Raw genomic sequence first — 24065 nt, forward strand, 5'->3', positions numbered from 1 at the left:
CACCAGCCACTCATCACAGAGCTGTGAAAAGAGAGGCTGCACCTTCTCCGCCCCAGTACCTCCCTGGGATGTGAACACGACTGCACGTTCACTGCTAGTAGGCAAATACATATAAAGCCCTTCAGGCCCAAATCTCCAGGAACTGTGATTTCCCAAGCCATCGATTCTACCCCTTCTTGGGCCATACAGCTCTCCCACTTCCCATCTCCAGGTCGCCTTCCCCGCTGCCAGCCTGGTGGTGCATCCCAGAATGACCTCCATTATAAACTCACAGCACGCGTGGTCAGCCCCCACGGGGATGTGCATGGTGTAAATGCAGAGGGGACAGTCTAAGCCAGTCTTTCCCAGTAAGGCTTCTGGGTTTGGCTGGCTTTTGTGGGTACAACTCAGCTCCCACCGAGCACCCAAAACCCAGTGTATACAATAAATGCAAAGCAACCGAGTAGAGCGTGAGGTGCCTGCCAAGACAACACCTACCAGAGAAGTTTCGGGTTGCCAGCATCGTAGTGAGAATAGCTCCCTGAAATACACAAAAGGCAGAAAGGAAAGAAAGGAAAGAGAGATGACTATGGTCAGAGTCAGGCCCATCTGTTTGTCCTTCTAGTCCAAGGTATCCGGTGGAAAACAGAACCAGCTGGAGCTGGTGGGAGGTTGCACAGGGGCATGAACGTAGTGCAGAGATGATATTAACAGACACAGAAAACAGTTTATAGAAACAGGTCCTGGGTAGGGGCCCGACAGTCCAAGTCTCTGGGTGGTAATGGGAGGGACGGGATGATTTATAACCTTCTTGTGAAGGCAATCTAGATCTCTCTCCTGGGCCTTTTTATGTGCCATGCAGTGGCATCATTTCTCTGGCCCTGTGTTCTAAAGGCACCAGGACCAGAGCAGCAGAGAGATTTCTATTGGGAGTTTCTGGGAAGTTTCCTTATCTTGAGATTCCTCTGAGAAATTCCCCCCCATCACCTGCCCTTCTGAGATTCTGCCAGAGCGAAAACAGCCAAAACGCCAGTACTCTGCTCGCTCCAGTAACACACACTTTTACTTCTCAATGAGAAGCTTATTCTCCTGTACTTCCCTCCCTAAGCACAGTCCCAGGGTTTCCACTGCAGACTGCTAAACTGCCTATATCCGTGAAATTAAAAGGAGTATCAGACATGCAGGGCCGTACTCTGATTTCAGTTTAGTCTGTGTAAATTGTAACAAGTGGAATTACTCCAGATTGAAATGGGTGTAATGGAGGTCAGAATCAGGTCCAATGCTATTAAAGTGACTTCTTATACTAATTACAGCTGCAGAGGAAATACCCACCAAAACTAAACTTTGACCAAAGACAGAAAAAAAAAAAAGGACTGCAAAAATGTTCCCCAGAAATGTTTTCTGTTTTCCAGTTGACTCTACTAACTAGTCAGGTGGCATATCAGGAGATTTGAGTCATTGGTTACAGTAACGGATTACTACTTAGAAGTACAGACCTGAACCAATCTGATTACTTGCTAAAATGAACCATAAACATAGATTATTGTCAGTTTCTTTCCTTGCCAACCTTGTTACCAGTCTGGAGCCACCTGCTTTGTGCTGAAAACCTAACAGCCCTCCCAGGCTAATGAAGGGCAGGGCTAAATAACTGCTTAGATTGGAGACCGCCATGAAACAGACGCCAGGATTGACAAAGCCCTGGCTGAGATGATTTAGTTGGGGTTGGTCCTGCTTTGAGCAGGGGGTTGGACTAGATACCTCCTGAGGTCTCTTCCAACCCTAGACTGCTACACTACTGGAAGTAGTTGGCGTTAATGACTCAGTGTTCGGCATTCTGCTTCACAAGCCAGTACAGAATGAATACGCAGCATGGTGCTAGGGGGGCACTGTGTTACTAGAGGTGTGGCCTTTTTGGATGAGATGGAAAATCAAAGTTCTGACTCCTTCTGATCCCTCAAGAACCTATAGCACTTTTCGTAAGTGTACCGAGGCGTTACCCTCAACCTCCCAGTGACGTCTCTAATCCAGCATTTTGCCTACCTATAATTCCCCCTACATTGTTAATTGGATACAACAGTCCTTCTTCCCCTCCGGCTCTAACCCGCTGTGGAGGTAGCCTGCCATGCACCGTTAAAAGGACTGCCTCCTAGTAGCAGATGTAGACACCCTCGAGCACTGTTTAGCTTTGGCATCCCTGTGACTGAAAGGTGCTTTACTGGTGTCTATCATCGTTCCTTACCCGGGGGAAATATGGATTTCCCAACTTGCTTGCAACACACCTAACAGATGACTTCCTCAAAATAACTAGCAACCCTGGTCAGACTCAGCAGGTGGGGCAGGCGAACCACCTCCTCTTTTACATCCTTTTGTGCCTGGTTTCTAACATTCAGCCCCTCAGCTCAGCCTCTCCTTTCCCTGGCCACTCTGGCTCCCTGAAATCCAAACTCACAGGATAACCTGGACTCCCACCCGGTGACACATCTTCTGTTCAGGAAAACAAACCCATCAGGCATTTCCCAACTGGTTCCCAAAGGTACCCGGGCAGCAGGGATGGGCCCTGCGAATTACCTTTAGCTTTCTTCTGGCGTTGAACTTCTTCAGGCAGTCCACTGTCTCTTGTCTGTGCATGCATGACGCCACAGTGGAGCGGTGCTAGAAGAGAGAAGGAGAGCCTGCTCAGCAGTGGAGGGAAGGAGAAGGGGAGAAACCTGGAGACCCGAGGACCTGGGTAAGGAGAGGGGGAGAAACCTGGAGACCCGAGGACCTGTACACACACACACACACTGTTGCTCTCCCATGCACACTGGCATGCACTCTGGCTCTCCTGGCTGAGGCATACGGTCATTGCTGTATGCTGCTGTGTGGGCCTCTCTGGGAGCAGCAGATAAAACTTTAATGGGTAGCATGAGTTATCCACCCTCTTTGTTCATTTGTTCCTCATTCCACTGTGCAGTGGGCTGTAAATTAGCTTGCAGAGAGCTTAGCTATGCCCTGGGCTGACTGATTTGTCTGGATGATTAACACTGCAGTTCCTTGCTGTGGAGGGATGTGATGAAGGGTTTCAGGCATGGATTATGCATAGCAGTGAAGCTAAGTTCGAGGACGATTTTTCACTTTGGTCGTTGATTAGACTTTTATGGGATGAAAGGTGTAGGTGAGTCTCAGGCTTTGGTACAATCTCTGCCATGGAAAGGAGCTGTTACTGGCCCCTGCCTGGGTGACTCTCCTATTTCTAAGGCCTGGTCTACACTGCACAGTTAGGTTGATGTAAGGCATCTTACGCTGACATAATTAGATCAGCATACACACTACAGCCTTGTCCTGCCAGTGTAAGTGCCCTGCTACACCGACATAACAACTCCACCTCCACGAGAGGCGCATGGCATGTGTCGGTGTAGTTAGGGCGAGGCAGTGTCTGTGTAGACACTGCATTACTTACATCGGCTGCTGGCTGCCTTCTCAGTTTCAGGGTTCCATGCTGGAGCTGTGAGATTCAGAAGAAAGTCGGGCAGCTATAGCCTGGCTGCCCCCACTCCCAGCGGGGACAGGGGGCTGAAAAGCCCAAGCAGCTGCCCCTGGCTCCCGACGGGGAGGTGAGAAGCCGAGAGACTGGGGGGCAGCTGGGCTCCCAGCGAGGAGCTGCACAGAGCTGAGCACCTTGACTCTCAGCCCGCCACACTACTCCTCCTCAGTTGGTGGAAGCACTCCTGGGGAGGACGCGCACCACTCACAGAAGGAGGGTAGGGTGGACATCAGCCACCAGTGGCTGTACGTTGAGCTAACTTACCTCTGTGTGTAGACATGCCCTAACTGTTGTTACAGCCTGTCATAAACAGATAGCTAAGGGTTAATGTTTCTTTCACCTGTAAAGGGTTAACAAAGGGAACCAAACACTTGACCAGAGGACCAATCAGAAAACTGGATTTTTTCAAAGCTCAGGGAGGGAATGTTTGGGTCTGTGTCTTTTGTCTGTCTCTCAGCTATGAGAGGGATCTTTCTATCTTCAAGCTTCTAATCTTCAGTTCCAAGTTGTGAGTACAAAGGTAGAAAAGACAGTAAAGCTCCTATTGTTTTTTTGTATTTACATGTGTGTAGTTGGCTGAAATGTTAAATTGTATTTCTTTTTGAATAAGGCTGTTTATTCATATTTTCTTTAAGCAATAGCCTGTGTATTGTCAACTTGATACAGAGACTAGTGTTATGGTTTTCTTTTTTTTATATAAAGCTTTCTTTTAAGATCTGTTGAGTTTCTCTGGGTAGGCTAAGGAACGAAGGGAAGAAAATTCTCTTTGTGTTAGATTTACGGAGGGTGAATCTGTGCAGCCTCAGGGAAGAAGGAGGGGGAAGTAAATTGCCCTCTCTGTTTTGTAATTCAAGAGTTTAATGTACAGTAATCTTCACGATAACCCACGGAGGGGAAGCTGGGGAGGAAGTAAAGAGAAGACAAGGGGAGGGGGGTTATTTCCCTTTGTGGTAAGACTCAGGGCTTCTGAGTCTTGGGGTCCCCCAGAGAAGGTTTTGGGAGACCAGAGAGGGAGTCAGGCCCTGGAAATTCCTGGCTGGTGGCAGCAATATCAGATCTAAGCTGGTAATTAAGCTTACAGGGTTCACGCTAGCTTCTCAGTTTATGAACGCTAAGGTTCAAATCTGAGTAGGAAGCTATGACACAGCCCACACAATAGGGCCCTGTAGCCAGGAAGTAAGGGGGCACATCGCAGATCTGAGGTGAAGCATTAAAGATCCAGAAGGCACTAAAGAAAGAGTATTTTTGCCATGGGAAGACAATATTATGACGGTCAGAAACCTAGCTGTAAACAGAAGACAGTAGAAGAGCGTGCAGGACATGCTAGGGTTTGCATTGACATGAAAAGCTGCAGGAGGAGGAAGGCATGGCACAGCCAGCAGCAATGGCGGAGCAGAGCTTAGAGACAACCTCTATGACCCAAGCTCTCAGGGAGCTGGGCAGGTGAGTTTGACACAGCCCCCCTCAGAGAGAGAAGGGATTCCCACCATCCTCCTGCAAAGGAGCCAAGAGCAGCAGGGCTCCAGCTGCCTGAGGCTCCTGCAGGGGGAAAGGGGGGAGACATTAATGAATTAACAGTCTTTTTCTTGGTTTGGCTAAGATGGCACATTTCCTCCCACCACCAGGCTGTCTGGGCTCAAGCATTTAATGCGAGTTCGTATGAATGCTTCACTTGCACTAAGGCTTCACGACACCTAAATGTCTCATGCTGACTTAGAGAAATGCCTGTCCCTGTATCAGAGGAGTGACACCTGGGAGGAGGATTTCATTACATCAAATAGACAGGCCACACACAAGGCGATGCCTATCCAAAGTAAGGTGTCCCATCATTTGCATAAAACCTCCCAATTTCTGGACCTTCATCCTTAACAGAGGAGATGTTCCTACCTCACAGAACAGGCCACATCTCCCAGCTGGATGCGAAGCTGCCCATCCTTCCAATGTCGGCTAGCGCCCTGAGTAGCCCACCCTGTACACCATGCTTACTGATATCCATGGATGCTTCAGAGCCTCTGCTGCTGTGATACGCTTGGATGGGTTGATCGTTAACATCTTGTTGATGAGGTCTTTTGCTTCAGGAGTGACGGTATCCCACTCAGGTGAAGGGAACTGCAAAGGCAAAGGAGCCGGATGTGAGAGTGCCAAGAGCAGTGACGTATGGGGCATTTCTGCTGCTGCCCAGCCCACCTAGATCAAGTTTGGCTCATTCCCGCACAGTCCTCTTCCATGAGAACGAGTCTCTTCTCATGCTGGGAGGATGTGGTGGGTTTGGGCCAAAGGGAGAGTGAATGGTTAATTCTGCCAGCTCAGGGAGTGAGATGCCTGGAATAGTGGACACAAGAGTGACCAGATGCCCCAATTTTATAGGGACAGTCCCAATTTTAGTGTCTTTTTCTTATATAGGCTCCTATTACCCCCCACCCTCTGTCCCGACTTTTCAAACTTGCTGTCTGGTCACCCTAAGTGGACAGCAGGAGAAAGTCTATCCTCTGCTGGAGAGGATCAGACCCACTGTTGTTTCCCCAACTATTTTGTCCCCCCTGTTGCCTGGAGTAGCAACTTACAAAGAGAATATCAACTCTCATGGGACTTCTCCTTTGGCTCCGGGTGGGGTGGGACACCTGAGCAGGAAAGACTCCGAGCTTGAAGCTGATGAACACAGCATCAGCAGGCAGTTAGCATGTTCGTACTGTCCCCAACAGACACTTCGGGAGCAGCAACAGCTCCAAGAGAGACTCCAGAGGAAGATCTGTTCAAGCTGCCCTACAGCAACCGTAGCCTTTTGGTGTTGTGCTGTTTCCCCAGAGAAACCAAACCGCACACCTTCCTCCACAAGGCCTTGAAATGGCTGCGTTTGTGATTGGTGGATGTGGTCTTCCCCACTGCCACTCACAAGCACAGAAGGAATGGCCAGTTCAAGCCAGCAGCTGGTCTCAGCTACTGGTCCTATTTATATAAAGAGTCAAAAGTGATGACTTGGAGGCAAGATGGGTGCTGGAGAGAGGAGAAGAAGAGTGTGTGAGAGACAAGTTGGGAGGGGACAAAAACAGAGAGACTTACATCATAGGCCCCAGCTTTGATCTGCTGATAGAGTCGGTGTTGATCCTCATCCCAAAAGGGAGGATACCCAACCAACAGAATATAGAGAATGACTCCTGGACAAGAGAGGGATAGGTGCATATTATTATAAACCTCTATCAAGTGGAGGTGGGAGAGAGTTTAGATCACTGACTTAGGAGATCTGTATGGGCCCAAGTTCTGTGTTGGTCTAAATCAGGGGAAAGAAGTTAGAGGTGAGGGTAGATTTTTATTAAGTAGGGCTCACTTGCCTACGCAGTTTCAGTCTGACATTCACATACACACAGCCATGATGCCAGTGCACGCAAATGACAGGTTAGATGCCATGCATGTGTGCAGCTCTCTGATCTGTGCATGCAATCACAGCAACTGTGCACACAAATGTAGGCACACATTGTGCATGGGCCTCCTTGAAAACAGTTTGGCCTTAAGAGAAATTCGTTTCAGTCTGCACCCTGCGACATTCTGGAAGCCCATACGGAGAGCAGTGCCTCTCCACGTGCCTGATCTGTGAAATCAATTTAAAGGTGAAGCTTTTAATTAACTGGGTCACTGGTGCATTGTGTTCCAGATACATGAGGCACACTGAGTTTGGCCTCACATGCAACTGGCACGTCCCAGGGAAAGCGCTGGCATTTCACAAAGTGCTGGTATTTTGGAGAAAACTGCCACTCCAGCGGCATTTTCAGAGTTGGCCTGCAAGGAAAGGAGTCACTTCTGAAGGGCACCCTATTCCTGAGCAGTGGTGTCTCTCGTGACATGGGTGGAATGGAAAGCCAATGTCACATGTTGTTAACACAGGGCCTCTGTAGCATCACTGGTGGTTTAACATTCAGGAAGAACATAGCTGTTTAAGACTTAAATTCAGCATACAGTGATGCCGTCAGGCGCAAGAGCGATGCACCTGGGTAGGGAAGCTGTAGCTCGCAGAATGGCAGGGGTAAAGCCCTTGTGATATAGGCCGCCCTCACGCCCGCAGCTTCAGAACAAGCATGCTGAAATAAACATGTCTCTGATATACTGGTGGGTGTGGCACAGAATGCAGGAAAGGAGAAGCTTGGCTGCTTCTTCCGTCTCCTAAATGTATTTGTCCTGCTTTCCTGTTTGCTAACCTCAGTCTGACTTACCACACGCCCAGAGGTCCACAGCTTTGCCATAGGGATCCTTCCGGAGTACTTCTGGAGAAAGGTACCCTGGTGTGCCTGCGAAACCTAACGAACCAAACATAGGCGCCGACTTCTTCAGTCCCCAGGGGGTGCTCGACCCCCACTCCATCCCTTCCTCCAAACCTCCACCCCTGCCCCACCCTCACCCCAACTCCATCCCTTCCCCCAAACCCCCACCCCCACGCTGCGTCTTGTCGCCCCCACCCTGCCCCACCACTTCCCATCCTGTTCCACCCCCTGTTCCACCTCTTCCTGCCCCCACTCCTCTCCCTTACGCCCAGCGCCTCCTGCACGGTGCTGAACAGCTGATCTGCAGCAGGCAGACAGTGCTGGGGGGGAAGGGCAGGTGCAGATCTGCGGGGCTGCTGATGGGTGCTGACCACCCATTATTTTTTTCCCAGAGGTGCTCCAGCCCCGGAGCACCCACGGAGTCAGCGCCTATGGAACCAAACCCAGACAACAACCAGTCATGTCAGCACTCGCCAGAAGTACTGAGCCCCCAAGAGCCGACTGCGAGACAAACGTGTTACTTGTGCCTTATGCCACAATTAGTCCATTGAGAATGGCCGTAACAAAGAGAATTGGCCATCCAGAGGGCCCACGCTCGCATGATCTGATTACAGGTCCTCAGAGTTCAGTGCCTGTTCATTCGGGGCTGTGAGTGCACTGGGTCAGATTCTGCTCTAAGGTATACGGGTGTCAGTCCAATGATTTAACTGCATTGGTGTGGGCGCAGTTACTCCAAATTGACACTGATGTAACTGAGAAACCAATCTGTCCTGTGGTTAGGAAGTCCTGGCCTATTAGCAGCTAATCAGATGGGTTAAGGAAGGATCAGAAAATGAGTCATGCGAGGCACAGAGCCAGCCTGCTGAACCGGGTGCTGGCACAGCATTAGGAAAGAAGTCTTGGGTTTGCATCCTACACCTGCCTTCTCCCTTTGTATTCATCTCTACATTGGTAGGTTGCGTACGAAGATGTATATGACACCCTCTCCTGGTGAATGTGTAACCCACCCCTATGACTGAGGTCTCACTGGGTTTCAAGCACTGTCCGGAAGACCAGTTTTACAGTCCCCATTGTCCTGGGAGATGGCAATACGCAGGGACTGCAGCAGTGAAGGGGCACTCAGGGACTTCAACATGGTATAAGCCAATGGTGGACTGGGAGCACAGCGGAGGGGACACTGGCTGTGTATCCATCATGGAGTCATTAAACCCTTATAGTATCTCCATGACTCACATTCTAGCTTTGCCATCCATTCATTGGATCCCTATTCAGTTACTTGGCTTATACCTTGCCTGGGCACCGCTGGGACCCAAGAGTGTATTTTCCCAATGGAAACAAATGGGTTATCCCAAGTGCACCACAGGGTGGTTTCAGCCTTGAAGGCTGTCAAAACTGCTGCTTTGCAAGGGACTAGTCAAGATTCCACACCCTTCCCCATCCCTGCTGGCCCTAAGGAGCTCAGTGGAAATTTTTTAACCCTTTGGTTAGATTCAGGGATAAATATTCAAGGTATCCGCGCTGCTTGTGACATTAATAAAACATTCCTGGGCAGTGTGTTGAGGGGAGCTGTTTAGCCACACATATAGGAACGGGAAACACAAATCAATTCTTCCTCAATCCCCCGCCTGCCCATTTCCACTCACCAAACCAAGCCTGCTGATCTGCCTCCACCTCAATGGCTAGGCCGAAGTCTGCCAGCTTGACTGCAGCTCCCTTCAGTTTGGATGCTAGCAGCAGGTTCTCCGGCTACAGGAGGAAGCGAGGGGTAGAGAGCAAAAGAAAAACACACCCTCCTGATATTGTCTTCAGACAACGTGGGCACCAGCAGGACCCCTTTCCTAGGGCTCTCTGACTGGCCATGTGAATGGCTAAGGCCAGCAGAACTCCCAGTCCAGATTCTGGGTTGGGGACTGTCCTCCATCAGATGCCAGCTGGGAGACATTTAACTGAGAAGCCCAGGGGGTTGCTCTGTTATATCTAGACTGCCCTAGACACACTGAGATTCCCTTAAAACTATTCCGCCCTGCTCTGTGACACAGAAGGGAGCAGAACCGGAGGAGCTGGAAGAAGCTGGAAGATAGAACAAATACTACGTTGCTTTTCCTGCCACATTCCTCTCTTCCAGCCCCTGGGCCTGTGAGTTACAGGTATGCTAGCTTGCATTGCCTTGCACAGACTCAGTGGGCCAAATTCAGGGGTCATGTGTGCATGGGAAGGTTACGTTACCCAGTGGTAAGTGGATGTGAGTCTAAGGGAGTCTGAGGTAGTGGAACATTCAAGTCTGCGTGGCTGAAAGGAGGAGTTACCTAGACCAGCTTAGGCTCCCTTGGACTCCCTGCTGAATCTGGCCCTTGGCTTCTTCAGTGAAGGAGAAACAATTGTGTGTGTTACAGATCCGAGGTTCCCTCACGGACAGCTCGCCCTGATCTCTTCCTCACGTAGAAACAAGAGGTGTCATGGCCAGGGAAGCCCTCAGTGCTTATGTCATTAATAGGCTGCTGTTCAGGCTCCATCACTCCCTATATTAGGGCTGATGCAGACACATTAATCCGGTTTCCACCTCTGCTGAGGCGCCCAACTCCAGGCTCCCATTCAGTGGCAATGTTATTACATCTATTGGAGAGAGTGATAGTCTAGTTCTGCTCTTTCAACTGCATTAGCCGGCCTGGAATCAGGGCAGCTGGCTCAATAATCCCCAGACAAACTGGGGGCGAACAAACTGATGACAGCACCGATTGATTCCCAGGTATTACCGGAGTTACTGGTATCTTTGTAGTGAGAGACGACACTGGCTCCGTCTTGGAGGTCACACTCGTCCTACATTTGGGCCTGAATTAGGGAGGCATTCTGAGAGGAAGAGGTGGGATGAGCTTCCCTTTATAGGAGAGGCTGTTGGGCCGATCTGAGAAGGGCTCTCTCCAGTGAGAGAACATTACAGACCAGCTTGTATTGGCCTGCAGGAAGGGAGGGTCTCTGCTGCAGGAGCTCAGTGTTACTGAGTTGAATTCCCGCTGTGGGACACCTGGGGTTTTCAGGCTTCAAGACTATACCAGGATAATCAAGCCCCAGAGAACTTCCTGTTCCAGATGATGTGAGATCATGGGTCGTTCCCCTACCCTTCCACTGGAGGACAGAGTTGAGGAGGCCCAGGTGGGGATCTGAAGCCTCACAGTTACTTACCAATCTTCCAGCCACAGAGGACTGAATAGGTCTCCACTGAGCCTCCACCAATGGCCACCATGAAGCACTCCCTCCAAACCTACCCATGTCTTCCTCTGGAGCTGACCTCGCTCCCTCCCGAGCAGGAGAAAGGCATTTTTAAGCAGATCAGCTGCATCCTTCTGGAACCAAAAGCTGGCCTGACAAGGGATCTTGAGCTAGGATCTCCTCATTGTTTCCTTCACCCCTGGCTTTTGGTAGCTCCCACAAGGCATTCTTCTCACAGTGTTACAGGTGCACCAGACCTCCTCAGAGAAGGTTACAGGGCAAGGCTGCTAGGCCCATCTCCCTCTTTATGATGTTGTTATATCCTGGAAGCACTGGCCGTTACATGTATACATGTAGGGACCTTCAGCACAGCTCTTACCTTTAGGTCCCGGTGCACCACGCCCATCTGGTGGCAATGCAGAACAGCTTCCAGGATCTGCTGAATGCAGTGACTGGAGAGAGAAATCATAAAAGTCACATCTGTGCGCTGGCAGAGCAGCAGAGATAGGGCTTCCTTAGGAGTGTCCCTTCATTTTTATCTGTTTTCATCACTTCCCACACACCACCATTCCCTGTCCAACTAGCAACCATACAGCAGGGCTCAGAATCTCACTCTACAGAGTCCCATGTAGGTGCTGCATGGAGGAAGGTAGAACTATCAAAACCTGATTGCCAGTAAAATCCCCAGTTGGGGGTCACTGAATCGTTCAGCCAGACTTAGGGAACAATAGAAAAGGAGCACACAGGTTACCTTAGGAACTCTCATGGTTGTCAGAGGTAATGAGCGAACACAATCCAAACAATTCCCATAGAAACAACATGAGCGGCTGCATGGAGAACTTGATAATGAGAGTTGGTGAAATCAGGATGCCAGCCTGAGTTTGCGCAATAACACCAAGCAGAGTGGCAGAACTCGTAAGACATAAAGCTTATGGTAACTCCAACCCCATTTCCCTAGTCCTGATTTATGCTTGTAGGTCTCATCGGGTCTGTTTGCTATATATAGCTCATTAAATCACGCACACTCTGTTGTATGCATTAGAAAGAAAGAAAAAGAAGTTCCAGGTGCCAAGAGGGGATTATAACTTTGATCATAAAGCATTTGTCTGCAAAACAAAAGGTGTCGATTTACATTTTTCACAGGGTACTAATAGCTGGATTGGTATAAACGTATTCAGTGCACGCAGAACACTCAATAAAAAGCTCATTCCAAACAAGGAAATAAAGATAACGTTTTCATGCGGGAGCCTTGAATCGGAAGCTTACTGCGTGGCCATGTTTACCTGAAGCTCAGTATTATTCCCGGTGTTTGGGATGATTAGTCCATAAAGACACTGGTAAAGGGAGGAAGGATTGTTTGGTGGTCAAGGGCACTGGAGATGTGGGTTCTAGTCAAAGCTTTACCACAGACTTCCTGTGGGGCCTTGAGCAAGTCACCTCATCTTTCCACGCCTGAGTAAAACGAAGCTAACGCTTTCCTTCCTCCCAGGGCTGCGCTGAGGCTTAATTCATTATTTGCAAGGTGCTCCAATACGCCACTGATTAATGCCATAGATACGCCTTTAAATACATAAAAATAACTATTGCAACTGGTAAATGTCAAGAATGTAAGCATCTCTACCATATCTTCCTAGGACTCCACAAGGTATTGGCACTCCTATCTCCTGGCTGGGATGTCAGGATGCTCCTGGCCTCTCCTATCCCACACATTGGTGACTTAGGAGCGGAGGAGTCCAGCTGCTACCAGTCAGGCAGGCAGGTCGGACACTAACTGCATTATCAGAGTGGGGCAAGGGGAGTGCCTGTCTGTATTCACTTAAAGCAGCCGGGTTTGACTTTTGAGAATCAGCAGTGTGGTTGTGCATAGAATCCTTGGCATGGAAAACACGTTGGCTAGAATAAGCCACTTGCAGTGTCACTTTGCATGGAGAAGCAAAAGCAGCATATCTCAGAGCGGTGCTATAAAATCAGTATACAATGTGGAGGAAACTGATTCGCTGATACTGTAAATAAAATAAATACATGAGTCCTTGGCTTAGGACAGACTTCAAGCTATTGGTGAAGGCTGGGCATCTCTTCCCTTCCCTTGCCTGGCTGGGTACAGCTGCCAAGCCTTGCAGGATTGTATTTGGTATGTTTCCATCCTCACCTGGCATCTGCTTCACTGTAGTATTCTCTGGCCACAATGTCCTCGAACAGCTCCCCACCTGTGACACTGTGAATGAAACAGAAAAAGCATAATGTCAGCTCAGGAAGCTCTACATGGAAGAGCTGCACGGATTTATACTAGCTGGAAACTGACCCACAGAACAAATCAAAACACAACTGGACAAGCAGCTCAGCCGAGATTGAGCACGTACAACAGGGGTGAATATGTTTGGGGGTGAAGGGGTGTGTGGAACTGGTAGGTGACAGGGCTTGGGCACCTGGTAATTTTTTTTCCAGGCAACAAGAGAACTGAATTCCCATTTTAACCCACTCCCCAAGTGTGGATCTGAGGTTCAGGAACCGGTGTGCTGATATGTTTGAGCTTGGAGGTACTGGGCAGAGAAAGATGGAGGAATGGCTGCTGCTAATTCATTTCTCCCAGCTGATCAGTGCTTCTTTCCCACCTACTGGGGGAGCAGCTTCCAAGAAATGGATCCTGTGGCTGGAGGAGAGCATGCTGAGAAATTTAATCAGTTATATGCCACCAAAAGTACTAGACTCATCTAACCCACATGCATCTGCTGTGCTTCTGTACATAGCAGGATGTCCTGAAGTTCCAGTGATTTCAGCATAACATCACTTTAACCTGGCAGCACATTCCATCCTTGATGGGCTAAAGGGTTCCCAAAGACCAGGGATCTCTTTGCTTGATGTTACTTCCTTTCAAACCATCTGCAGGGGTGGGAGAGTGGTTCATTTCCCATTTCAACGCAATTCTTAGCCAGGCACCTGGAACGGTCAGTGTCAGTTAGAGTCCAGCAGGCTGGTGGTGCTGGACAGAGCTCACTGGGTCCTAGCTCAGAGGAGACCACTGAGCGGCCATCAGATGGGCTGTATCGGATCTAGTGATTTGGAGCAGGACAGGGCTGGCCCCTGAGCCGTCCTGTCGTCCACCCCAGAAGGATCAGAGAGTGAAGGGGGTCTTTGGGAAAAGGTCAGATCAGATGATCACAATGGTCCCACCTGGACCTAAAATCTGCACACTCACACACGCTTCCGGACAGACCTGGATCTTTATGCCCTTCCAACTCTCATTAAATTATGCTCTTCACTTTCCGTGTGCTCTGGAAATGACCCGCCCCCTGCTTCCAGCAAACCCATCAGAGTTTCAGTGTTGCAGTCCTTCCCTGGGCAGCAAGGGAGAGGAACAGCCAAGAGCAACCAGCCAGGGGAGAGGAGGGCAAGGGGTTGGGGAGATGTACCATGCAAAGTAGAGCATCTTAGAGATTACTTGGATGCAGAACTCCTCTGTCTCCAAGGGGAAGGAACAGAAGCTGCCGCACAAGGCAGGATCACTGACACAAGCAGGGAGCAGCGGTAGCATCGGGACCTCTAGAGAGGCTGTTTTAAATATGCTAACTGCTGCTCTGAGAAGCCTGGAGCACTGATCTGCATAGGACACAAAGCTAATTCGACTAACACTGGAAGCAGGCACAAAATGGCCTCTCCAGCCTGCCCCGTTACTCTGTGCCTTCCGCTCTGGAACACTGCCCCTCCATGGCAATGGCTTCAGGTCCCACAGAGAAGCCCTTCCCAGGTAGAAGGCAGGAGTGCAATGGCTTTGCATGGCGGTGGAAGAACACGACCCTTGTGGAAAAGGATGAAACACAATGATCATCATTACTTACAGGTCAAATATCAGGTAGTGGTGGCCCTCCTCGGAGATGCTGTCATGCAGTCTCACTGCAGCGGAGACAAAAGGGCCACAGTCACCAACCACAATGTCCTTTGTTCTCACAGACCCACTCTGTGGCCTCTCTCATTCGCGTGCCCACCCGTTTCCCTTTAGCAGCAGGAGATGGCAGAGGAACAGCAGGGGAGCCCTGTAACCCAGAGAGTTTTCCTCTGACAGCCTTCCTAGTACTTCGTGCCGCTCACTATTGCACCAGCTAAGCGGTGCTCTCACGGCCTTCCCAGTGTCCCTCCCACAACAGTGATTCTCCCAGCCCTGGGAGGTGCAAGGTTCAAGGTCATTTCCAAAATGAAGAGTTGTCTGTGGTTTGCACATAGTGCTCATGCTTGGCTAAGGCCCTGGGCAGCTGCTTGGTTATCTCGGGCATCGAGCAGTATTTCAGCCGCACACACTTCTCTAATCCCCAGGATTAGGGGGGTCTAATCAAGAGGGATGCTGGGCTGCAAAGAGAGCCCTGCCAAGGCAGCATTCTTGCAGGCAGTGTTTCTCTGCTGCTGGGAATAAAATGTTGTTCCTCTGTGACTTCCCTTTCTCCTGGGGAATCCAGGTGGATCACAGGGTGAGGTTGTCTGGGAGCAGCCATGGGAACTCTTCCTTATTAAACATCCCCCCTCTCTTCAGCAGTCCTGTTGTTTGACCAAAGAACTAGAATGGAAAGAGCAGCATCCTGTTATAATGTCCAAAGAACAGCCTCTCCCCTCTGCTTCCAGGAGCTTGGGCTCTGGGCTAATGGCAGTTCCCAAGGAATCCATCCCGAGTGCTACACATGACTCAGGGTGTGTCGGGACACAATGCTTTTGTAGCAGTGCTTAATTTGTGCCAGAGCTGGTCGGGGCTGAGTCCTGGCACCTCTGGGCTTGCTGTATCAGTTATGAATGAAAAAAAAATTGCTTGAGCCCCGGCAGTTCTTGCATTACAAACTAAGCTCTGTTTTGTAGTATCGTTCTGTGCAGAACTCTAGTCAGACTGAATGCAGTCAAGAAACGTCTCATCTCTTCCCTTAATTCAGAGTCTTGAGGCTAAATTCTGCTCTTAGTTACAAAGTTTGGCATTGCAATACTACAGTGATGGAGATGGCACAGAAATAAGGCAATTAGTGAGATAGAGATAGAGGATAGAGAGATGCAACCCCAATATAGTTGCACCAGTGAAAATATGAGCAGAATTTGGCCCTCGTTGTTTTGATTCACGGTCCCCAATGTCCCAGGACCCTACATCTTATTCTAGTGCATTTAGACGGTATACACAATACATTTAACCCTTTCTGCCTGTGTGTCTGTCACCTGGTCTCAGAATGATCAAGTAAGTCTCAGTACTTTTGAAAATGATCTTTAGAAACGAGGGGTAAAAGGAAAAATTTTATACAAAAATGTGGGGGGGTTTAAATCCCATTTCTTGTTAAAATTGAGTGGAGTTTTAGCGACTCACACTTTCATCACAGCTAATTTGGCCTCGGCCCATATGGAAATTTTCTTCATGCTTTATGTTTACTGTCCTCGGGCTAATGGGATAGTGGAAGATAATATGCCCTAAGGCTATATCCAGCTCTGATTTTGAATGCAGATTCTTTGCATTCCTAGTGTTATTTTCCAGATTCAGTAAAATGCTCAGTTGTTAATATCACCCCAATACACAAACATGAAGAAGCATTCAGCAGGCAGATCCAACAGCTGATGGTGATTGCAGCTTGTGAACCAGGACCCTGCTGGGAATGGGAAGCGTGCATTGGAGGGTGTAGAATTTGGAGCAAAAGGGGGTTTTAAACACCATTTTGTAATGGAAACAATACAAAGAAAGGCTAGGAAGGAATTGCTAGAGTTAAGAAAGTACGTGCTCCCATAACCAGTGCTCAGCCAACTCAGCTCCCTCAGGCCATGTCTACACGATGCCTTAAATTCGAATTAAACGGCGTTAATTCGAATTTATGGTGCACCCGTCCACACGACGCAGCCCTCTAATTCAAATTAAAGGGCTATTTAAATCAATTTTAGTACTCCTTCTAAACCACAGGAGTAACCCTAAAATCGATTTTACTAATTCGAATTTAGTGCAGTGTGGACGGAAATCGAAGTTAATGGCCTCCAGGAGCTATCCCACAGATCACCACTGACCACTCTGGACAGCACTCAAAACTCCTATGCACTGGCCAGGTAAACAGGAAAAGACCCGTGGAGGTTTGAATCAGTTTCCTGTTTGTCCACCGTGTATCACGATATCCTCAACGGCATGTTGATTGTTCAGGAGAAACAGCGCGGGTTACGACGGGCACTGCAGTCATGTCTTAATCACCCTCAGCTCCCAAGTTCCATATCTCCCTCCACCGAGAGTGTTAGAACCTGGGGAGGCTTCCTGATACCAGCACACTCAACCCCCCTTGAGAGCCAACAAAAAGCTGTAAATTAAGCTGAAATGTATTTATGGCTTTTCTACCTGTGATCTCCTCCAAAGCACGCTTTCGGGATACAATAAGATTGTGCCTTCTGATATAGTTCCTCTTCTAATCGACATACATCCAAAGGGGAGAGGTGTTTTATTACAGGGATACGCCTTTAAAAGAAAAGCATTTTTTAAAGCAATACAAATGAGGTTTATAAAGATAAATGATTTTAAACATACTGCTTTCTTTCCTCGCACATATATGAAGGGTGGGGGTTGATTTGAGTCCTGCAGCAGCTGTAGTAAAGGGGGACGGTGGTTGCTTAGGAGTCAATAGAGCGGGAGTGTTTATCAGGAAAAAGACTGCATCACACATACCCTGGCCCGTGACAAACCATTTTCGGGCTTTCTCTAGCGCACCGCTCTCGGTGTGCTCTCTAATCGCCCGTGGTTAATGCTCGGTAGTCATGCGGCAGGCGATTACCAGCCTCCCACCCAGAAAGGTATCCCTTACTCTCACAGAGATGTGAGCCACACAGCAAGCAAGCATCTAAGGGGACGTCTTTGGCTGAGTCTGAGCAGAGTGATAAAGCCCCTTTAAACCCCAAGGCGACACCTATACCACCATCCTGCATTGCTCAGCCTGTGAGTGAACACCCCGACACGTCACAGGCTGCCTGCTTATTCATGACCATTGGCATCAGGTAGACTGGTCCCAGGATAGACAGCATCTCAAATCGCCCACGTTATTTCTGTGCGGAATAATTACCTTGATGCCCCCCACCGCTTTTAAAGAGGTCTGTTTCTGAAGAAGCGCGTCTCATACCTTCTGGCCATCACGGTGTGGAAACGCCCTTGTGATCACCAGGTTGCAGTCCATGGAAAAACTTGCGGTTCACGTACTCGCCCCTGCGTCCTGGCGCAGATAGGAATATCGGTTCCATCTATGCGCCCCTAAGTTAGGATCCATTTGCAGCAAAGCATTCCACTATGACTGCACTTCAGAGTCACAAATTTCGTAAGCACCAACAACGCAGCCTAACGATTGCTTTGCTACCTTGCATCACAGCCCCACGCTAGATTTCCCACTCCAAATTGTATTCGCCCCTGACGGTAGCTGCTGGAGTTGCAAGCTTCAGAGGGCATTTAGCCACTCGCTCTCACAGTGAGACTGCTCTTTGTAGTATTTATGGTTTCGGCGGGAGCAATCACAAAGTTCAGAATGAGTACTCTATATCAGCGAAGTATGTCAGCACTGGATACCACACTGAAAAACTTGCGTACCACAGTCATGTGCTAGTTTCCCGGCCAAAAATCGCGTTCATGGCAGAAGCTGCACCATTCAGCAGTAGCTCCAAAATGCTGAGTCCTGCAGTTAGGGAAGAGATCAGTTCTATGTCGTATCATCATATCACTCTTGTGTGCGCAGCTGCCTCCTCCAACTCCAGTCCCTCCTTCCTCCTCCTCCTCCTCTCTCCCCTCTCTCCTGAATTTGAGGTCATGGCTCAGACGACATGACAGCACGAGAGTGCGCGAGCTGTTTAAAACTGCACATTGCGTCACTGTCTCAGCAGGGGGTCCATGGTCTCAGCATGGTCCATGCTTGTGTCTATGGGTTTGCTCTATTCACCCAGAAAAAACGCACCACCCTCCAAGCTCCCCAAGTTCCATATCTCCCTCACGCAGACGTGTTAGAACGCAATGGGGGAAGGCTTCCTGCACCAGCACACTCCACCCCCATGGAGAGCCAACCAAAAGGCTGTAATTAAGCTGAAATGTATTTCATGGGCTTTTCCTTACCTGTGATCCTCCTCCCAAAGCACAGCTTTCAGGGATACCTAGATAAATCTGTGCCTCTGAATATAGTTCCTTTCTAATCAGACATACATCCAAAGGGGGGAGGGTGCTTTTATTACAGGGAATGATCCTTTAAAAAAGAACGCATGTTTTTAAAGCAATAACAATGAGTTTTAATAAAGATTAAATGATTTTTAAAACATACTGGCTTTCTTTCCTTCAGCCACATGTAATGAAAGGGTGGGGGGTTGATTTTGAAAGTCCTGCAGCAAGCTGTAAGTAAAGGGGGACGGTGGGTTGCTTACAGGGAGTCAATAGAGGCGGGAGTGTACATCAAGGGAAAGAAGCACTGCAATCACACCATACCCTGGCCCGCGACGAAACACATTTTCAGGGCTTCTCTGATGCGCACCGCCTCCTGGTGTGCTCTTCTAATCGCCCTGGTGTCTGGCTGCTCATAGTCAGCGGCCAGGCGATTAGCCTCAGCCTCCCACCCCGCCATAAAGGTATCCCCCTTACTCTCACAGAGATTGTGGAGCACACAGCAAGCAGCAATAGCTAAGGGGACAGTCTTTGGGCTGAGGTCTGAGCGAGTGAGTAAGTGACCTAAAACATGCTTTTTAAACGCCAAATGCACACTCTACCACCATCCTGCACTTGCTCAGCCTGTAGTTGAACAGCTCCTGACCACTGTCCAGGCTGCCTGTGTATGGCTTCATGAGCCATGGCATCAAGGGAGTAGGCTGGGTCACCCAGGATAACGACAGGCATCTCAACATCGCCCACTGTTATTTTCTGGTCTGGGAAGTAATTTCCTTGATGCAGCCGTTTAAAGAGAGTACTGTTTCTGAAGACGCACGCGTCATGAACCCTTCCTGGCCATCCCACGTGGATGCTGGTGAAACGTCCCTTGTGATCCACCAGTGCTTGCAGCACCATGGAAAAGTACCCCTTGCGGTTCACGTACTCGGCGCCCTGGTGCTCTGGGGCCAAGATAGGGATATGGGTTCCATCTATGGCCCCTCCACAGTTAGGGAATCCCATTGCAGCAAAGCCATCCACTATGACCTGCACGTTTCCCAGAGTCACAAACTTTCGTAGCAGCAGCCTAACGATTGCTTTGGCTACTTGCATCACAGCAGCCCCACGTAGATTTTCCCACTCCAAATTGATTCGCGACTGACCGGTAGCTGTCTGGAGTTGCAAGCTTCCAGAGGGCTATTGCCACTCGCTTCTCCACAGTGAGAGCTGCTCTCATGTTAGTATTATGGCGTTTCAGGGCAGGGGAAAGCAAGTCACAAAGTTCAAAGAAAGTACTCTTACGCATGCGAAGTTATGCAGCCACTGGGAATCGTCCCACACCTGCAAAACTATGCAGTCCCACCAGTCTGTGCTTGTTTCCCGTGCCCAAAATCGGCGTTCAATGGCAGAAGCTGACCATTACCAGCAGTAGCTCCAAAATGCTGGGTCCTGCGGTTAGGAGAGAGATCAGTCTCTACATCATCATCATCATCATCATCGCTCTTGTCGGTGCGCAGCTGCCTCCTCCAACTCCAAGTCCTCCTCCTCCTCCTCCTCCTCCCCCCTCTCCTCCTGAATTTGCAGGTCATGGCTCAGCATAGACAGCACGAGAGTGCGCGAGCTGTTTAAAACTTGCATGATTGCGTCACTGGTCTCAGCAGGGTCCATGGTCTCAGCAGGGTCCATGGTCTCAGCAGGGTCCATGCTTGCTGTGCTATGGCGTTTGTTCTCTTCACCCAGGAAAAACGGCGCGGGAATGGTTGGCTGCTGCTTTCACAAAGGGAGGGGTGAGGCTGTACCCAGCACCACCCGGGACAATGTTTTTGGTCCCAGCAGGCACTGGGCTGTCAACCAGGAAGTGGGAACTATGGGATAGCTGTGTAACAGCTACCCCCAGTGCACCGCTCCTGAAATCGACGCAAGACGTGGGCCATGGACGCACAAATTCGATTTTAGATTTTTGGTATGGACGCTCTAAATTGATTTTATAAATTCGATTTTATAAAATCGATTTAGATAACTTCGATTTACTTCTGTCGTGTAGACAAGGCCTCAGTGACCTTGTGCCCCGGTGCAAATGTACACAGTCATTGAATCCACCAAGACCGTGCTCTCCAATGGACACCCTTCCATTTGGGCAGTCAGGTGACATCTCCAATGAACAGGCACATCATGTACGCTATTTTCACTAGTACTCACACCATCCTGTGCCCCAGGACTTGTGGAGAGCCACTTCCAAGCCCTCCAGTAGAGAACAGTCGGAGGTTTTTTTGGACAGAGACTGGGTTTGCGTTGGCTGCAGTCATGTATCTATTAGTCTAACTCATTAGATCCCCTTTGCACAGAGGTGCAATTCAGAAGTGACTTGTTCTCGTTGTAGTTTTCTGACTGTGTTCTCTCTGTCGCCTGCTTTGACATCCTTTCGCCTTCAGTCTCCTCTCAAAGGCAGGACTGCAGTCACCACCATCATCGCTGCCCAGGAAGACCATGACCCATCGATGCCAATGTCTTGCTGTGAGGCAGAGTCCTCCAGGAGGTTTATTGCTGCATTTTCATTAATAATGATGAAGTGAAAGGAAAAGGGTTGTCATGCCTGAGTGGGTCTTGGTTCTCAGTCCCTTTGTGGAGCTGATATGAGCCATGGCTGTTATTCTAATGTATTGGTATTTTCCCCCCTTTCACATTGCTGGTTTATATAGTCATCCTCCGATGTTCAGAGACCTGCATTCATCCAGTTATTTTCACGCTCAGTTACGACTTTTCTGTCTTCCTGTGATGGCTGCGTGGGTCCAGAGAGAAACATCAAGTACGTAAAAGGTTGTTACAAAGAGGAGGAAGAAAAATTGTTCTTCATAACCTCTGAGGATAGGACAAGAAGCAGCGGGCTTAAATTGCAGCAAGGGCGGTTTAGAATTTCCTAACTGTCAGGGTGGTTAAGCCCTGGAATAAATTGCCTCAGGAGATTGTGGAATCTCCATCATTGGAGATTTTTAAGAGCAGGTTGGACAAACACCTGTCAGGGATGGTCTAGATCATACCTAGTCCTGCCATGAGTGCAGGTGACTAGACTAAATGACCTCTCGAGATCCCTGCCAGTCCTATGAGTCTATGATTCCCTCCTGGTCCATGAAGAAGGTGTCTGATTCCTGTGAGCATCCTCGACACATGTCTTGGGGAAACAGTCAGTGACAGGAGCCATGCCAAGGAATCCGTACAGCCGGAGGGCTGGAGTGGAAGGCAACAGAGGCCTGGAGTTTCATACCGAGCCTCAGAGCTCAACAAATTCAAAACCTCAAAGCTAAATTCAATGGACACTGCCCTGGTTCACTCAGCGTGGGGTCACTACCATGTGAAACCCCCAGGTTCCTCCAGGATTCCATCCCAAACCAGGAATTCACCCAGATTCACTCAAACCTAGGCCCAGGCCACTCTAAACCACTCCAGATCTGTGGGCTTGGTTACAGAAGTACTGCACAAAGCTTTGCCTTCAGGGATGTTCAGCAGCCATGCTGGGGGTCATGAAGGCTTAAAGCCTCCCATACCCACCTACATACCACTGCCTCCTTCATGCCGCCGTCCTAGGCTCTGCCACCCCTAGCAACATTGCATGCCATGGTTCCAATTGGTATAGCTTGCCACCTGGGAATGCTTTATGTGCCTGGATATTGCAAACCACCAGTAACTGCAGAGTGCGCCATGTCCATGGGGGATGATGTCAGTGAGACGTTGCCACAGGGAACGAATGAGAACCCCGCTAAGGGGCCCACATCTCATCAAGAAGGAAGGATTTTTTCTCTCTCTCTTCCTGGAGGTTCCAAAAGAATTGCACATTATGGGTGTGGCCCCTGAGGACTAACAACTGTTAGAATTATTCAGGGGTATGGGAGGATCTGACATGTTATTTAAGAAGGAGCTCCAACGTTTACCAGAATTAGAGCTAGGTCAGATAAAACCCTCAAATCTGGACTCCCCTGAGCAGTAGGGAAGCTGAGATCTGGGTCCATGTTGAAAAGCTGGTTCCCATCCTTAGAATGGGCCAAAGCAACATGCTAAACCTAAACAGCTTCAAACGTTGGAGCTTCGGATCAGCTCTAATTAAAATGGGAGGGGACAGTCCAACCCAGTGAAAACACCCCAGTCCCTCCTGTGGTGCATCCCTCATGGAGAGGTAGTAGTGTCCTGCAGCCCATGGCTCTGGCTCCTGCCGGGAATCTTGGTTCCACTGCAGACTGGTTTTCCTTGCATTCCTGATGGCACTGATTCTTCTTTCTCCTCTTTAATTCCAGCCTGCAGCATTCTAGTTCATTCCAGATCATCAGTGGGTAATTAGCCTGTTTGTGCTGCAGTCAGGGGAAGCGGTGCTCCCAAGTTTCCAGGCAGCAGTGAACAGTGGGGGTGAAAGGGGCGGGGAGAGAAGTGCCTTGTGGGTATAAATAGCAACCAGATTGGTTTCATTAGCATCTTGCTCTGTTAACCCTTTCCAACCCAGCACCAAGGCCAGCAGTGCGCGTCAGTAGCGCACGCCAAGGATTGGTGGTGAATAAAAAGGAGACAAGACTGGTGAAAGACCAATCTGCAGCATACGCTGCCGTCAAAATGCCGGGGGCCTAGAAGACCTGTGAAGCCAATGCTAAAGCTCCCATTCACTGGCCCAGACAGCATATGGCACAACAGCTCTAAGCCGCTCTAGCTTATGCTGTTGAGAGGCTGATTCAACTGATTGGCCCATCCTGTTACTGATTGTCTGTGCTATGGGGTGCTGGTGAGAGGGAAAGGAGAAGGCTGCATCAGACCAGCCCTCCTTGCACCCTTCCCCGGTTTGCTTGCTTGCAACCCTTGTCACTTTGCGGCAGTCACCTGCTACCGTGATGGACGCTCGTGTTTCTCATCGGAGGAAGCTTCCCAGAGTTCCTTTGCTGTCCACCAGGGGGTGCTAGGGAGCACCATGTGCTCTGACTTGGACTGTTTCTTACTCCTGTGGCTCGGCTGATCCCTGCAGGTGGAGCCT

At 49.4% G+C, this 24065-nt stretch overlaps 1 protein-coding gene across 2 annotated transcripts in view; it reads right to left on the reverse strand.

The window, feature by feature from the left end:
* The window catches only part of CAMK2A (calcium/calmodulin dependent protein kinase II alpha), a 76211-nt gene that overhangs the window by 17450 nt on the left and 34696 nt on the right, over positions 1–24065 (reverse strand). For both annotated transcript variants that reach the window (XM_032772077.2, XM_032772087.2), the window contains exons 4-12: positions 14799–14853; positions 13112–13177; positions 11342–11414; positions 9399–9501; positions 7708–7791; positions 6563–6657; positions 5489–5611; positions 2548–2631; positions 478–520 (exon numbers count right to left, since the gene is read on the reverse strand). In XM_032772077.2, coding sequence (XP_032627968.1) covers positions 478–520; positions 2548–2631; positions 5489–5611; positions 6563–6657; positions 7708–7791; positions 9399–9501; positions 11342–11414; positions 13112–13177; positions 14799–14853 — 726 coding nt within the window. The remainder of the gene's footprint in view (positions 1–477; positions 521–2547; positions 2632–5488; positions 5612–6562; positions 6658–7707; positions 7792–9398; positions 9502–11341; positions 11415–13111; positions 13178–14798; positions 14854–24065) is intronic.

This window comes from Chelonoidis abingdonii, chromosome 7, assembly GCF_003597395.2.
Source record: "Chelonoidis abingdonii isolate Lonesome George chromosome 7, CheloAbing_2.0, whole genome shotgun sequence".
Classification (NCBI taxonomy): domain Eukaryota; kingdom Metazoa; phylum Chordata; order Testudines; family Testudinidae; genus Chelonoidis; species Chelonoidis abingdonii.